The sequence below is a fragment of the Anarrhichthys ocellatus genome, unplaced genomic scaffold (genome assembly GCF_004355925.1).
Source record: "Anarrhichthys ocellatus isolate YVR2014 unplaced genomic scaffold, GSC_Weel_1.0 scaffold74, whole genome shotgun sequence".
Lineage (NCBI taxonomy): Eukaryota > Metazoa > Chordata > Actinopteri > Perciformes > Anarhichadidae > Anarrhichthys > Anarrhichthys ocellatus.
Genome location: NW_022280104.1, coordinates 104,812 through 121,936, shown reverse-complemented (window position 1 = coordinate 121,936; position 17,125 = coordinate 104,812). Strand labels below are relative to the sequence as shown.

Genomic DNA, 17,125 nt, shown 5'->3' with positions numbered 1-17,125 from the left:
CCCCCTACTCAATTGTGATTCCATTCAAAGAGAAAGGAGGGGAGGGGGGCACTCCAGCATGTTGGGGTTCTTTGGGGAATGACTCAATTTTGGAGCCAGCCTCAATTGGCCATTTGAAGTGCAGTTTTTGGCACTTGCATGTTGGCTTGATTTCTCAGCACTGCAGGTTGCCGCTTGGCAACAACCACATGTTCTCTTAATCGCAGTTATTTGCCTGATTTGAGCAGACTTCGAGTTTATAAAAAACAGATGTTCCGTTGGACAAAGATGGGTGTCCCAACGGCATCTCCTTACCCATTTAAATATTTCCGTTACTTGAAATACTTCTAGGTATAAAGATGGGTAATTATGCGCCAATTAAGAGATGCCAGCTGTTGCTTTGTTTATTATCACTTTTCTTCATTAGTGAGTATCACGTGAGACTTGTTCGTTGTGTTTTTTGTTGCAGGTGTGAAGGATTCCCGCCTCTACTCCTGTCCCATCTACAAGAAGCCAGTTAGGACCGACATGAATTACATTGAAGCTGTAGACCTGAGGACTTCACTTCCTCCAGACTACTGGATCCTACGGGGTGTGGCCCTCCTCTGTGATGTCAAATGATAGCTTCTCCTTGAGAGACACTGAAACACATCTTGTATGAAGTTAGACATGATCAACTTCCCATCAGTCCCATTCACAATATCCTAGAGTGTCCAGGATAAACAGCTGTTACTATACCTACCACTACACATTAACATATATAGAGAGAGATTTTTAAGATTCAGCAATCTACTTACTTTATTTCTTCCACAAAATGGGGAATTATGACAGTAGGGGCACCAGTTGTAAAACATGTGCTCCCAGTCAATGAGAAACAGCCTCTCGAAACATTAGTGTAGAAGGACATTTTAGAATAACAGCATCCCTTACAGTCCTTTCCGCATTATCTTCCATCTTAAAGTGACAAAGACAATTGGTCTTAATGCTGTGCAGCAAATGTCAGAAGTTGAGAGCAGATAATGTATTTACTTCAGTCAACAGGTCTAAAGAGGAATTACCATAATGTAAACATCATGTCAGTGTTATCCGTTTTGCTTGAGGTAGAAGGAGACAAAGACCGCTGTGGTGTGATGACTGAGGGTCGGCTATAAATGTCTGGATTCCTCAGACTCAGTATTTTCGGAGTTTGGTCTACAGCTAGCTGTGCCTACAATATCAGAAAGCATTTTTAGATCAGGCTGAAGATGATTTGTAATAAAGAGGCCCTTTGAGGATGCTGTTTTTTTAAATTATGTCACACAGAAAAGATTATATTGAATCATCATAGGATCGCTCTTTTCCTATTAAATAGTTGGGTCTGAAATAATCTCATAGCAGTTTTCAGTGGTGTCACCTGGATTGTATCCATTTGTCATTTTTAAACTGAGATTTCATTGACATTTTAGTCTCTTTAATTGGAAACCGCAGGATTCAACTTCGGCCATGATGAGTCTGGACATTTTGTCTGTCCATCTACTCACCAGAGGCATAGCCCAAAGTCATCTATATACCGCTTAATACGATTAACAGAGTATCAATCCAGGGATATTTTCATCATCCTGCCGTTTATTCAAGGACACATCACAGCACAGTCTTGTCATGTTAATATGCTGGGAGCTGGTCCTTTTTAAGAACCTGGCAAATAATAAGATAAGAAGAAGGCAGCACACACACACACACACACACACACACACACACACACACACTTGCTTTGTCTCCTTTGTGGTGCAGAGAATAAATTCCCCCGAGATCCAATTTCAACAAAAAGAGTCCATTCTCATCTTGAGTAAGGTCCCTGTGGCCGAAGCTTCTTGTTTTAAATCATCAATTTAATGCAGAGGCAATTCACGATTGCAGAAATTGACTTTTTTCAAATAATAACACTCTGTAGAACTGAAATACATAGAAATTTTAATGAAGTTTTTACAAAAAACAATGGCATCGTAAAACATCAAAACACTTTTTTGGTAGTATTTTCTTTTGTTACAAAACCACCGTACCGTACGCACTCTAAAGCTACGCTGTACACAGATCAGGCTCGAGTTTCCCAAATAAAAAACATCTTCTCACTAAAATCATCTTCATCCCTTTGTTTTCAGCGTTGTCTGAACAGCAACAAACACCTGCATTTCCATTTTCAGCAGGCGTCTGACCGACAGTCTGCCAAAAAGACCTTTGTGTAAACAGTCAATGAAGACGAGATGATTTAAAGTGCAGAAGACAGTTTTGGGAAACTTAACCCTGCATGAATATCACAATATATTCATAGACCCTTTTTTTATGCTTTTCCTTTTATGGGCCGCCCGTAAAATACATCCAAGACTTGCGTGCTTCTAACAAGGTTGATGGCGTTATGTACTCATGTGTGTGTCTCCTTGTTGACCAGCTTCTCCTTTGCAACAGTGGTCATGCAGTTTTTCCTTTGTAACATTTGTCCTTTGCTTTTGATACCAAATCTTCCATCTGTAGCTTTTTATATCCCTTTGTAAAAAGAATTGGTCGGGGTTTAGCAAAAATCCTTATATCCATTACACCAGCATGTCATTTCTGTATTGTTCCCTCTGAAATTCTTGTCTTTTGGACGCTCTTCAAGAGACCTGGTGTGAAATTGGAAGTCTTTTCTTTGTTTCTCTTCTACTTCATGTACATCGTTTTGACATCCAAAATACAAAAGTCCTGTAAAGTGAACAGAATACAGGTTCGGTGTTTGATGTACCTGGCTGGAAAAGGCAAAGTGACTGACTTGTGCCACTGTGGCTTTTCTGGATCCAACATTGAAATTCAAATATATTTCAGGGGTTATTACCTTCTTGCTCTACATGCTAAACTAAGTTACATAAAGTAAGTAACTAAATGTATACTACAGCTGTAGCATGGGTAGCTGGCATTGCAACATTAAAATCAGATGTTGATCCTCCTTGCATTGCCGATCTCATTTCTTTGTGCATCACTCTTTGCTTTTATCACAATGGCAGTGAGAAGAATACATCTCCATCTATAATAAACAGCTGTTCTTGTCGCCTGTATAAATTCAGCATTTTCTGAACCAGTCTTATGGCATTACATTCCCTTGGGACAGGGAGCGGGTCATCTCTGTGTGCACAAAGTAGGTCTTGAGCTCTCCTTTGCCCTTGACGTTGATGATGCCTCGACAAGAGCACATGTAGCCCAGTGTCAGAAGGATGCGGCTCGTCTCCTCCGTCACCTAGAGGGAGAACCAGATTGGTAACGTCCATTTTGCTTATCTTACACAACTGAATTCAATTCCTGCAGCCAGAAATACACAGCGTTTTAAAGGAATACATGTCCAGACGCTGAGGGAAACATCTGATGACCATTAACTCATAAGTGACAAACTCTTACCTTGAACCTTAACCTTGAAATTCATTTCAAACAAGATTGCAAAAAATAGGTGTTAAGTAGAGCTGCAATCACAGGATGGGAAATATCTACGTATACCTCTACATTTCTTATTGTTGCCTCTGCACATTAAATAACAGGCACTGCATTTTCAGTAAGGGTTATAAGTGATTGCGGGCTCATGAATCATCACAGCTAATGTATCAAATTAAGTGTAAATTGAAAACCATAAAATAACACGGAGCACTGTTTCCACAGAACAAAGTAGAACTTACAAACACAGGATTAGAAATATCTATGTGCTCACAATGTCTTACTGTTGCCTCTGCAGATCGTTAAATATCAACAAGCAATCTTGGAATGCAATTGAAAGCGCTCCAGTTATGCTGCACTGCACAGCAGGTGTTTCTATCAGATGTGTGCAGGCTCTAAAATGAAAAAGCCCTCTGAGGACTGAATGATTCCCACAGCCACATGTCATGCAGGTGAAAAAACAGTATCTTATCAGTGTCCAAACAGAGTGAAAATGTAAGATTTGAAGATGTCACATGATGATGAGGTGATATGATGTCCTTGATACCATGAATATCACGAGCAGAGGGAACAAGAGTTTTATCTTTTAACTTTACTGGCATTTAAAACGTCTTTATATGAAAATGGAGCAGTGCTGCTGCTTTAAAAAGAAACTGTCAACTTCAAACACAATGTGATGTTTAATAGATACAGAGACTTCTCAAACTGGTTTGTTCTTGAATGCATCTCAGAAAATGGTCAGCGCTGGTGTTACTCCATTTCTTATTTTCAACAACTCCAATAAACAAAAAGTGTTAGTCCACATAATACTACGAACTTCCCTGCTGTCTGTGTCTCAGCCCCAATTCCATTCATTGCTTCTGAAGATGCAAATCTTTAGAAATGGGCCACACGTATTTAGTTTTTTTATTTTAAATGAGTGAGGAATTTCCAAGTATTTAGCAAATATTATTTATGTGGGATAAAGAAGAAATTAGAATTTCCACCGAGCAGTTGTTTGCCTCTGCCAACCAGTCATGTTGCAGTTACAGTGCAGGTCACAGTGATCTTGAACTTTGACCACAAAAATCAGTTCATCCGTGAGTCCAGACGGACACGTGTCACATTTGAAGAAATTTGCTGAGATATCACAAGAATGGAACGGACATGAGTTTGCAGTGACCTCTGACCTTCAAATTCTAATCAGAACATATTTTAGTCCACGTGGATGTTCGTGTCAAATTGTAAGAATTTCCTCCATCCGTTCTTGAGACATCTTTGGCCACACCTACCACCTGCACGGAGGCATAACCGTAGACTAGAAGAAGTGGACGCAGTCGTCGTGACGTCAGCCACTGGTTTGTGGACTGCGGTTTTAAAGCCTCGAGTTCAGCGTGTTGGCCTTCGCAATTTTTGATTTTGGCAGTCGCCGTCTTGTTTTTTTGCAACCAGTTAACAGAAATGACCATATTTGGACAGCGGAGGATTGACGTAGAGACGCCGTATAAGGCTCTGGTTGCAACCGGTCAATCACAAGGAAGCCCCACCATAAAGCATACCCTGCTTAATGGTCTAAATAGGACCATAATTTACCAAATGAGCAACACGCTCTATTGAAAAACACTGTAAACTAGCGATTGAGATCATAAACTCTTGTTTTCAATGTTTACTCAGGTAATAGAAGTCATTTTGTCATAGACTTCTTTTGCAACCAGAGTCGCCGCCCCCAGATTGCCAGTAAAGAGAATGCAGGTTTAAGGCACTTTCGCATGGGCTTCACTTTTCAGAACCAGGGGTTGCCGCATGGGCATTACAAAAGCCCAATGGTAATGAACATGGCAACAAGTGCAACAGTGTGGTCATTGATGTTTGCAATATGCAATAGTTTTGGGACACCAGCGGAGCTCCTTTGGACGGAGCAAAGCGCTGTGTCAGTCTTTAGTTAAATCATACTTGTGTTGGGATCAAAACATGGGTGGTTTTGGGCTTTTCATGGAATGTGTGACAATAAGAACAATGGAGATCACAAGACATATCCCTTAATTACCTGTATTTTCCCCAGGACTCCAGTGCTGTCCATTCTGCTGGCTACATTCACTGTGTTCCCCCAGATATCATACTGTGGTTTCTGGGCTCCAATGACTCCAGCTATTACTGGACCATGGTTAATACCTGACAAAGGAAACCAAGCAATCAGTGAACAGTCCAGATGTATCTGTACCATATTTAGTCAGTTACATTTTCAGATTCTTTTTTCTTTTTCTTTTTTTTAATCTGAATGGGATTTGGAGCACATTTAAACATTTTCCAATGTAACAAATGTAATTACAGTTAATGACACTGTATTGCCTTTCCAATACATTTTTTACTTGTTGAATTATGTATCACCATACACGTGTTAATCGGATAATTTATTTTTAATGAGGTGTAACTACATCAGTAAACACCAAGCACATTATAATCATTTTGTTTCCAGTTCTGATGTCATACAAGGGCAATATTAAAATAATAGTTTTGATCTTACTGATTAATCATTGAGTGCAGCTCAAAAAGGCCTTCGGCACGAATACAAATAAACAAAGCTTTTCACAAGATTTCATCAGAACATGAGATGACGTGGAAGCTAAATGCAGCTTAATCCCCAGCCGTCCCAGCACCTCTGCTAAGCAGGCTCTGGAGCTTTTCACAGCACTCAGATGACACTGGGCTTCTCTTCACTCTGGCTTCTGAGTCAATTTTTCAAATTGCTGGAAATTGCAATCTGCACCAGTGCGCAGGCAACCGGCCAGCGGTTTTGTCCAGTCCCAGTGGGGGGGCTGGCTTGTATCCTTCTCTGATGCGTTTAAGGCCCGTCTAGAAGCAGTGGGGGTATACAGTCACACACACAGAAACTGCTGAGTTAATGGAGAAATCCATGCTGCGAAATGTTGAAGGTATCGAACTCTAACTCTTAGCGCATGCAGGGAGCTGGGACCTGCCCGCAATGCTTTTCTCTTCAATTATCCCCCTATGCTTTTGTCAGTAAGTCAGTCTCTCTCTCTCTCTCTCTCTCTCTCTCTCTCTGTCTCTCACTCTGCTGTTATGTTGTCATGACTATACATCCATGTCTTGCTGCAAACATGAGTTTCATTTTTTCTTGTTGTATAGACATGTACCTCTCTCTCTGTGTGTTTCTATCAAGGTAATGAAATGACCATCGAAGCATACTGGGGCTCTAAAAATAGAAATGGATGCATAAAGGCTAGCTGTCCATGTCAGTTACATAACAAGTCAATAGAACATACAATTAGTCTACATTCAAGCTTATAATTTAAAGTAAACACTTTGCTATTTATCAAACTCAAAATGATTTCTGCCAATAGAAGAACAAGCCAGTAAGGGTTGCAAATCTCACCCAACAGCAGGGCTATTGTTGGTTTCTCATATTTCATCGGCATTTTGATGTCTAACAGAAAACAAAGTTTATTTAGAGTGAGTAAATGAGTGACATACAATTTAGCCAATCAGCGTCCTGAAATAGATTCAGCTTGGGGCAGAATCAATTCTGCCCCAAGCTGCACGTTCTCGTCCAGACTAGTCTCTACAGGCGAGCGCCAGTGCCAGCACTGCTCCTCCAAGACCCGTTTGAAAGGAGAACTTTGGCGGAGATTCTGCAGGCCAAAGAGCTGATCCCAGATCAGCCTGACCCCACAATCAGACAGCAGACTAGCAGGAAAGGGAAGCAGTACATGCGAAGCTTCTCTAGTAGCTGTACACCAGACAGGTTTGGCTAGCTGGATGCAGTCATGCTAATAACGTATTTAGCTTTTTAAAACAACGGAGACAGATCCAGCATGGACAGTTACGGGAGTGAGGGACATGAAGCACCTGTCTGAGAAATGGATATATAGTTATGAATAAAGAATTACATATATGTGTGTGTGTGTGTTATATATTATAATGAATATTATTATATGATATATATTATTATATGATATATATATTATTATATTATACTGAGACTAATAAGATGTCCTGACATGTTTATCAAAGTGTTATTTTCTGTTTTTTTTCATGTTGGAATAAAGGTTAAATATTTAACTGCAAAGTAGTAATGCGTGTTTGATACCTTAATTTTTTTGCATTAAATCATACTGGGATGTTTGCTGAAATTGATTGGATGTGGCACAGCCCTACCTAGAAAATTTTCCACCTGCCGCCACTGCTAGGATGCCAGAATCAGGCATAGGCATCGTTCCCAGAGGACAAACACTTATCTCTCACCTGCTATCAATCCCTCCTTTCGAAACATCACTCTAGGACTCTCTCACCAGACAGTTCAAGCCAGCCTGAACTCTGTCTCTGGCTTAGTATTCTTGCTAACTAGAATGGGATCACCTTCTTCTAAGATGATCTTCCGACGATCATCCGACAGCCCCACAAAAAGTCAGACCATACAGCAATATAGCTCCTTCTGTGGGTTTTGGGGGTTTCCAAGAAGGATGGTTTGAAGCTGCGAAGTAGTTCGCATGTGAATGCATAGTCGCTTGCTCTTCACTCTCGGAAATGTACCCCATAGTAGCCGAATCAATTCTGTGGGGCCATGAATTGTCCCGCAAGTCCCTCCTTTTTACTCTATTACACACCAAAATGTTCTTCACGCAGTTCATGTTGAGGGACACTCCAAAGTCATTGCTTCTCGTTTCTGATTCCAGAAGTTCTGAAGATGGACTCTCTTTCATACACCCATTCAACACTTGTTCCTCCATACACTAAACTCTTATCCGATAGCCCGAGCCTGGCCTCCAGCCGTCCTCAGATCCCAAAGGTCTTCTACGAAAGAACCTGCTCAAAATCCATGTCCCTTCCTTTTACTGTTAACTCGGTGTCAGTATCCATCCGCTCACGTTGCTCAAACTTTAGAAGCCACATTCCCGCTCGCCTTTTCCGGTTTCCTCAGATGTTCCCAATTCACCGCCTCATCCCATCACTTTGACTCAATGCGTCCTCTTTTTATCGTAGAGCCTGGATGGATTGCTTCTTGATTCTGGGTGCTACGGCGGATTCCCAGTTTCCCCACAACGCATTTGGCAAAGTGGATGAGCTACATGCAGTTCAAGCCTTTCATATTAATCATGTGTTCCTTTAATAAAGCTTAACAAAGCTTCATTTTGATGGTGTGGTACTTGCTAGGGAAATGTTGCTTTTATGTGAAACTCACCAACTCTAAGTTTGAAGTCATTAAAAGAGTGTTTGTTGATAACATCCAGCTTCCCCACCAAGGCAAATGCAAACTCTACCATGGTCCCTATGTGCATGTACTGCCTGTCATGCTCCTGGGAAACAATGAGGAAACACAACCAGTTACACATTCAATTCTAGTTGAACAAAAGTTGTAAAAGGTGACGACAAAAATGATTTGGCATGATTTTAATGTGTGTGTGTGTGTGTGTGTGTGTGTGATGAGCGTACCTGTGACGTGTACTCAGGCCCAGGAGATGCATTCAGCCCAGTAGCAGCCATGTAAGTGCTGCCAATAGTCTTGATCTTTTCCACGCCACTGAACTTAGGTTTCGACAGCAGCTACACGCACACAAATACAAACACGATCCACAGAACAGCTTTAACAAAAGGGACAGAGTTTATGGTAAAAGTGATGTTTCATGCTTTCATTTTCAGACGATGCATGTGTATCCACATGCATATTATATATATATATATATATATATATATATATATATATATATATATATAGAGTGTATGGATTTTTAAGAAGTGGTTGTGGTTTGGGTCCAATCACATATGACAAGAAAATCAATGAAACCTATAGTGGAAAGAGTATCCTAGTTTGTTTCTGTTTGTGGTGCACGTGTAGGATGTTGTGACGGTTGGTTATTTACCTCGTCAAAATCAGCAATGATTTCGTTAAGAAGCCTGAGGCACTCCAATCCTTCTTTGTTGACGTCAGATTCAGTGTAAAACTCTTTAAAGTCTGGGATGGAGGCGAACGTGACACACACCAGGTCATAGGACTGGTGATACAGATCCTGTGTGACCAAATACAGACGTTAGCTTGGACAGCTGCGAAACAATGTTATAAAATTGATAAGCCACAGACTTCTTAAAATGGAAGAAAAGCAGGTGACAAGATTCTGTTGTATTGAAAGAATACTTAACAGTATTCTCAAATAAAAACATCAGTGGGACCAGAGAGGCAGACAAAACACAAGCCGGACAAATTAATGTCGGCAAATCACCCAAATAACAGACGAGCTTCTGAGTCCTGTTCAAGTGCAGGAATAGTCATTTGCTGACTCGTCATTCAGAATGTTTTGCAGCAGAGGTATCATTCCTATTTAAACTCCCATGACCTCCAGGATACCGCGTCCTCTAAACTTCCTTAGATGTAAAACTTTACTTTTCACAGTTCACACTGTGAGAAGCACTCAGGGGATATAACAGAATTCAGAATTGATGAATGAGATGGTCTCACAGGCAAGTCAGCAAATTCACCTCAGTCTCCCCCAATGATTTGACATCGTTGTAGGAAATTAATAATTTATTGTTCATACTTTTCTTGTAAAGAATTTTCTAATGCACAGTCTGGATGCTCCCCAGTCTGAATTATACTTGTGTGAGTACACACACACACACACACACACACACACACACACACACACACACACACACACACACACACACACACACACACAGAAAATGTCTTGTAATTTAAAAACTCATCCTGGTTTTTGAGTGGATTAAAAACATAAATAGCAGCAAAGTATGTACATATTTCAGATATTTTGTAATGACTCAAAATATAGATTATCTTTGAGGTAAGCTGCTTTGCAATGCAGTGAATTGATGTAATCTTGGCATAGAGCCACTGGTACTACAAGACCTCTGTGAAACTACAATACATCTGTCCTGCATCCATTTGTCAAAACACAATTTGCATGACCCTTCATAACTTTAAATGAAAGAAAACATAATGGCTGCCTACCTCATTCTTCCAGTTGCGTGCCAGGAAATGTTCTGCAACGTGTGCAGGCAGGACATTCTCCAACAAAACCCGGTTGAGGTTCTCCATGGTTTCAATCTCCTCGCACTCCTTCTTGAACTTGTTCTTCCACAGAAAGTCTAACCTACAGTAATATTCATTCTGTTACAAGAGGACACAGAGGTGAAGAGACTGAAGGTACAGCTGTACAGCTTGCTTCCATCAGGTCACAGAGAAAAATACAAACACATACAAAATGTAAATTCCGTCAATGCTTAAAGACAGAAAAGCAAATGAAACACTAAAAAGAACGGACTACACATTTTAAACAATTGCAAAAAACCTCATACAACTTCCGTCAAGACAGGCAGCAATACAGTGAATTGTGCAATTTTAGTTAAATCACAGGTGGAAAGCTACAAACACATGATTATTTTACCAGAACTAAAGGAACAAGACCTTTTGATGGACACAATGTAAGGCAAGGAGGAGTCAAATGTTTCAAGTGAGGAATGACTTTCTCTAGTGGAAATTTTGTGGGTATAATTTCTTAAGTGAAATTTAATTTCTTCCATATTGGCTGAAGCGCTTTTTCCTGAGCAATAAACAATTTTATCTGTTTTCATAAAAAGAATGCACCAACCAAGGAGAAACATTTCCGTAAGATGATCTGATGTAACAATGAATAAGCAGAGAAAGTAATATGGTTGAACTTTAGAAATACAATAACTTCACAGTCAAAGAGAAAGGGGGGAGGGTAACATAGACAAAGTGTGTATGTATCAGAGCAATATTTTTGAGACTGATCAGATATGAATAAATGGCATCTGTTATTTTTGCTGTACATCCTTTTCTTTGAGTTCGGGACAGAGTCAGCTCAAACTCAATCTCCATTATGTGAGACAGAAGTTCCACAAACAGACGTTCCCCGTGGAAATTCAAAGTGTGTCGATTTAAAATCACACTAAATAATGCATACAGCACATACGCTCAGTGTACTACGATGCCAAATAAGTGTCTGTGTGATGCTTCAACACTTGAAATGTCAAAATAATTATTTTTGTAGGTGTAGTATCAGTTAACAAGAGGCACAGGACGCATGCAGTAAAAGGTGTAGCTTTTGCTTCGCCTGTAGATCCACTCATGCCGTCATGATGCTTTTTGTGGACACAATTCAGTCCCCACAGAGAAAGAAAAAGTGTAGCAGCCCAGGGGATGGGCTGCTACACTTTAATGATAAGATCTGACAGAAAACAGAAATATTACTCTGCACATGTCTTCTCTTACTGACAGAGTGTTGTCAGTGAGAGAACCAGACAAATAAAGTAAGCATGCACACTCACATGTGCACACAGTCACACACTGCATGCACTACATGGCCTACATGTATTGTGTTATATAATGTATGTCACTACTAGCTCAGAGTAAAAATGAAAATTTTCTGCATGATCAAAATGTAAAGGGTCTTACAACGGGTTGATTATTGTTACTGTAAATATATAGAGTTGATGTTAGTACTTATGACTGTACTGTAGCTCCAGAGGACAGTAGTCTGTTCTGGATCGCACTCAAGTACAGCAAGAACCCTTTAGTGTAGTGTAAACCCAAAACAGCCAGACTAAGAAGCACACTACACATAAGTAAATCTCAAAGTCCAGCTGTGTAACTTCAGACTTCCTGTTGTAAATCATTGGCTAACAGTGTCTGACCAAACTGGTCTCATGATGCCTCTCTTGCACAGTGTGGCACAGCAGCCGAAAAGCTGTATCCTCTCTGCTTCTGCTTAACGTTCCCCAAGCTCTGAGGTTACAAAAGGTACATACAGTATAAAGAGAGCGCTATGAACAGTAGTATCGGGAGTCCAATTTGCTCTGCATTCACAGGAAACATCTAAAGCTAGCTCTAGTGAAGAAACTGCTCGCCAATGACAGCACTGGCCCGGGTGCAATCCGCAGCTGCACTGCTTCTTCAGCTGGTCAGTACATCAAACTTAATTGTGTTCACGCGTGGGAGACCGTTAAAAGGTGAAAGAGATCACGGGATCGTGGGCTTCCTCAACGGGAGGCATGAGACAGGTGTGTAAAAAACATAGAATGTGCTTCTCACAATGCAGTCTACACCTTTCACAGGCCAACAGACTAAGTTAGTGACAAAGACCATAGTACATGGGAAAATAGCTTTTTCAAATTGTTAGAAAATGGGAGAAAACAAATAAACACATACACACAAATACAAAGAGTGCAAAAATAAAGAGTGCAATTGCGACATTTCAGAGCTGTAAAGGTGCAAATGTCACAGATGACAGCTGATAACATCATTCAAACTATTAAAGTGTGGACTTACCTGTCTGGCAAGTACAAGCAGAGTGATGAAGAAGATAAAGAGGGAGATAGAGCCCATAGTCTTAAGGTCTTTCAGAACTCCTGGTCTTGAAGGGCAGAGAGAAAAAGAAAGATGTGTTTATGCATGGAGAAAGAGAGAGACGAAGAAAAAGATTAAGAGTGAAAAGTGACAAAAGATAAACGAACGAAGCGTGGGTAAAAAAGTGAAAAAACTGGGATGAGAGTAATACAATTTAATTAAAAATTCAAATCATAATCTGTAGTGTATGCCATGTGTCACATGATTGATTAACAGACCATTTTATTCCAAGCTGTCATTGGTTTGCTGTGACAAGAGTTTGTTTACTATCTGTATTCCGGCGGCTGAGCTTCCTTGCCAGGGTGCATTCACAAGGAACGTTTTTCAAGAGGCATTAAACAACGAGATAGTGTTCACCATCTGCAAAGACTCGGCACTGTGAATCCACATCAAGCCTTTGCGTTTCCACGATCATAAACCTAAAAGTAGGACACCTGTCCAGGGCAGACTTAGCCAACCAACCAAGATACAGCTATGAACTGTCCTGTGCATGCAAAAATACTAATCTGGCTACAGTTCATGCTCAAACACACTCAGAGTTGCACAAAAAGCCTGAAGCATACTATATGCGAGCAGTTGAGTTAAAAAAATGTTTAACAATGCTCTTATTCAAATCTATAATGAAACTGATTTTTTATAGCAGAGAACTCTGAGTTGAAGCTATGACTGTGTGATGACACTCAAACAGGACTGTTGCATCCTAATTTCTGGAAGCACATTTTGCATATTAATGGGCACTTACTCTTATCTAGGGCAGCTCGGCAGACAACTCCAAAAACAGCCTGCAAGTTCTGCACTTGCCTGGTTCATTATTTAATCAATTCTTTACACAGAAAGGAGGGCAATGACTGAGGACAGACAGCTGCACATAAAGGTATATCGGAGATGGAAAGCACACAAACAGGAAGCATCATTTAATTTAGTTCATCAGTTTTACAACAAAGCTTTTGGATTTGTCAATTCTACACTTTCCCACTGCTGACCAAAGTTCATGCTATTATGGCAGGCCCTAGTTACTTACTGCTGCTTCTATGTTTGAAAGGTATGACTGCATGCTCGGCTTGTCAGCCTTGACAAATTTTGTGCCTAAGCTAGCTACTTTAGAGCATATAGTGTTGTCACATTATCAAATAGAGTCTTGACATTGCACCAGAACATACATATCACACAAAAATACAAAATAAAATACGAAATTATTAATTTAATTGCATATCATTTTGTTATAAAATGCTACTGACTATTTTACAAAAAAAATGAAAACCATTGCCATTTAGAGGACATATATAGCAAATGGCATGGCACTGTTTTTAATTTAACATGAGGTTCTCTTGGAACAGTTATATTTCCGAGGTGGAGCTGAATCACTTGCAAGTTCTCTGCCACTGTGACCAAATCTGTGTGAAATGTATTGGCTTCACAGGAGGGGAAACTCCTTAAAAACCCCATTATGCTATTTCAATAGCTTTGGACAGGAAAGTCAATCACCAAAAAGATAATGTCTTTCCTCTGCAGGCAACCAGACAATGTAACTTAAATTGATAATGCCATCTGATGATGCAGTTTGAAAACTTTGTTTTGGATATTCCAAAGTACTAATTTGCAACTAGGGCTTCAACATATAAATGATCAGAAATTCTCTTAATTTTATAGTAAGGACGCAGTGGGTGTCATCATAAAGTCTGAAGACTTGTTCCACTATTCGCTGTCTATGGCACAAGTGTAGGATTTGTCTGTAGCTCAGTCTAAAGTTGTTCAAGTGCACAAAAAAAGTTGAGCTGTGTAATATCAATGTAAAAAACTAAAACAATTTCCTGTAGTACATTATAAACAAAAGTAACCAACCAATATTTTGGTACATCTCATTTTATGTCGTTTTACCCAGTCAGGCGGCTTAAAATTGTTTTTCTGTAGATTTTCCAGCAGCCCACCTCTCCCTAATATATTGTTGTTAAATTAACAGACTAAACAACAAATCACATTTGGTACATGGCACATGGGCATATGTCACTACTTGTCTCCACATGGCATGTAATGTACGACATATCCATGGACAAGACTTCTCTATTACAACGTCTTAAAGAAACTGGTTTTATTCCTTATTACCTCATTATGCTGTTCATCTCTATTAAGCAGCTGATTTCCTGACTTGTCGGTAAAAGAGAAGGCTGAGAATGGGAATGTGGTGTGGAATAGAAGATTAAAATATTTCACTGAGAGGGGAGAACAGCTGAGTCAGTGTGGGTGAAGAGCAGTAGCATGAGGGGAACATTGTCACGAATTCCCCTTCATATTAGTTTGTTTTCATCCTGTCTGCTTGTTTATTAACTCTCCTGTCATTTCAGATCCTACCATTCACATCCGATCACCTCTCATTCCCCTCACCTGGTCCTCCATACCCATCTGACCTGCAGCCCATTCCCTCATTAGCCCTCACTATTTAGGTCCCCTCACTTGCACTTGTTCCCTGCCAGATTGTCTTGTGTGTTATTGCCAAGTTCTCCAGCATACCTTTATATTGTTCATGATCTGCCTGTTTTCGACCTTGGATTTTTGCCTGCCCCTTATTGGATTTGTTCGCCTGTTTGACTGACCTCCCGGTTTTGACCCTGCCTGAACTCAAATAAAAGAACTGAACTTGTATCTTGTCTCAGAGTTGTGCTTTTGGGTTCTAGTATCTGTAATACTTACAAACATAGTCACTGGAACTAATGACTAAAAAATGTTTTTGGTCCATGCATAATCCTAGATTAGAGTTGGCAACTTGTACTTGAATATCGGCCATTTAATGTTTCAGTTGATCGTTAGTCTTGATCTATTTTCTATTTTCTATTTTTCAGATTCATTGGTTTCCTATATATTTTTTGGGTGTTTACCAAGCTGTCAGAATCTAGGCAGAAACTTATAAGAAAATACTGTTCAATTATGCAGCTGTTGCTGATCATTATTCGACACACTTGGTGTACATACCTTACACTGCCCGGGACTAGTAATAAAGTATTCAAACTCATGCTGCAGCCAACATGTCATGGGAAGAGTGTGTTGTTAGTAGTGATTGTAAGGACCACACATGCATCTAACTGGACCAGAGAAACATTTAAAACAATGTTAACATGCTTTAGTGTGCTGCAGCTGAGCAGCTAATTAGCAATATAGCCTGCAAACTCATGTTAGCGGTGCACTTTTCCCTGCTGAAAGTTTGTCTGGTCGCTCGTTCAACATGCTAAGGTGCAGGACAAGACGTGTTCATGTTAGGTTAAAGAAGTCCCCAAGGTGGTTTCTCTCATTTTAGGTAGTTCTGATAACGCTGATGAATGTTTAGGTGTTCATTTTTCTGATACGTCTGGTTTGAAATTGGTTATTTTATGCTAAAGGGGGTTGACAGCTGTTCTTCAAGAAGCAGTGCTTTTTGGCATAATCAGGTGACACTAGATATTGATGTGCTAGATCATGATGTGCTGTTTTAAAAAGCAACACCACTCATCTTTAAAACAAGTTGCAATCTGTAAGATATGGCTGGAATTTTAGTTTAAATACTCAAAATGTAACTTAACTAACAGTGTCTGAAGTAACACGTCTATATATACGTAACTGAGCATGCTACGCAGCTAGCCCCGGCCCTTCCCGTCTTGCATTACCACTCGTACCTCAAGAGGCAACAGTGAGTCACTATAGCGTCCAGTCTGTCCTCAGTCCAACATGAGAGGACGAAGAAGTAGAGCTGCCCCAAGGGCTTGGAAATCATGTAGAAGGTACATTTTGATAGTTTGCTTATTATAGGTTCAATCCAAAGTTGCAGAAATGACAAAACTACACGTATTTATCTTTCAAAACTGTTAGTGGCACAGTAGCAGTGACCGTCGTTCAGAGTTTGAGCAGTTTGTTTGAATTTCACGCATTCTGTCATGCTATTAGTTAGTAGTTGTGTATTTCTTTTTTTTATAACTGGTGACAGTAAATTCAGATTGTAGTCAGATTGGGAGTGTCCTCCCTAATCAAATGCAAGAAGAGCAACAAGTACACTTATCCAATGGTGTAACAACATTATTGCATTTATGTTAATGTTACTAATCTTTATCTCCTTCCATGTTTGCTCACATACCACAATCCAAAACATAACCATGTAATTTCAATTAGCTGTACTGTAGCATAACACCTACAATACACTGACCCCTGTGCATCTGGAAGACGTTGAGGTAGACCTTCTTGCTCTCCTTTCTCTTCATATCACGGTTTTCCATTTACTCAGAATCCCACAGGTTTAATATAGCAGATGGCCATTGTGTCAACATAACCGTTTCATTTCTCAGCCTACCTCAACATCCTCGCTTCCTAAAT

At 40.0% G+C, this 17,125-nt stretch overlaps 2 protein-coding genes across 3 annotated transcripts in view; one reads left to right on the top strand and one right to left on the bottom strand.

The window, feature by feature from the left end:
* The window catches only part of dnah5 (dynein, axonemal, heavy chain 5), an 87,787-nt gene extending 84,746 nt beyond the window's left edge, over positions 1 to 3,041 (top strand). For both annotated transcript variants that reach the window (XM_031873702.1, XM_031873701.1), the window contains exon 88: positions 449 to 3,041. In XM_031873702.1, coding sequence (XP_031729562.1) covers positions 449 to 600 — 152 coding nt within the window. In that variant the 3' untranslated portion in view covers positions 601 to 3,041. The remainder of the gene's footprint in view (positions 1 to 448) is intronic.
* adcy2a (adenylate cyclase 2a) overlaps positions 751 to 17,125 on the bottom strand; it is a 55,379-nt gene continuing 39,004 nt past the window's right edge. The window contains exons 19-25 of the mRNA XM_031873711.1: positions 12,713 to 12,797; positions 10,373 to 10,531; positions 9,270 to 9,416; positions 8,842 to 8,952; positions 8,591 to 8,705; positions 5,438 to 5,562; positions 751 to 3,223 (exon numbers count right to left, since the gene is read on the bottom strand). Coding sequence (XP_031729571.1) covers positions 3,071 to 3,223; positions 5,438 to 5,562; positions 8,591 to 8,705; positions 8,842 to 8,952; positions 9,270 to 9,416; positions 10,373 to 10,531; positions 12,713 to 12,797 — 895 coding nt within the window. The 3' untranslated portion in view covers positions 751 to 3,070. The remainder of the gene's footprint in view (positions 3,224 to 5,437; positions 5,563 to 8,590; positions 8,706 to 8,841; positions 8,953 to 9,269; positions 9,417 to 10,372; positions 10,532 to 12,712; positions 12,798 to 17,125) is intronic.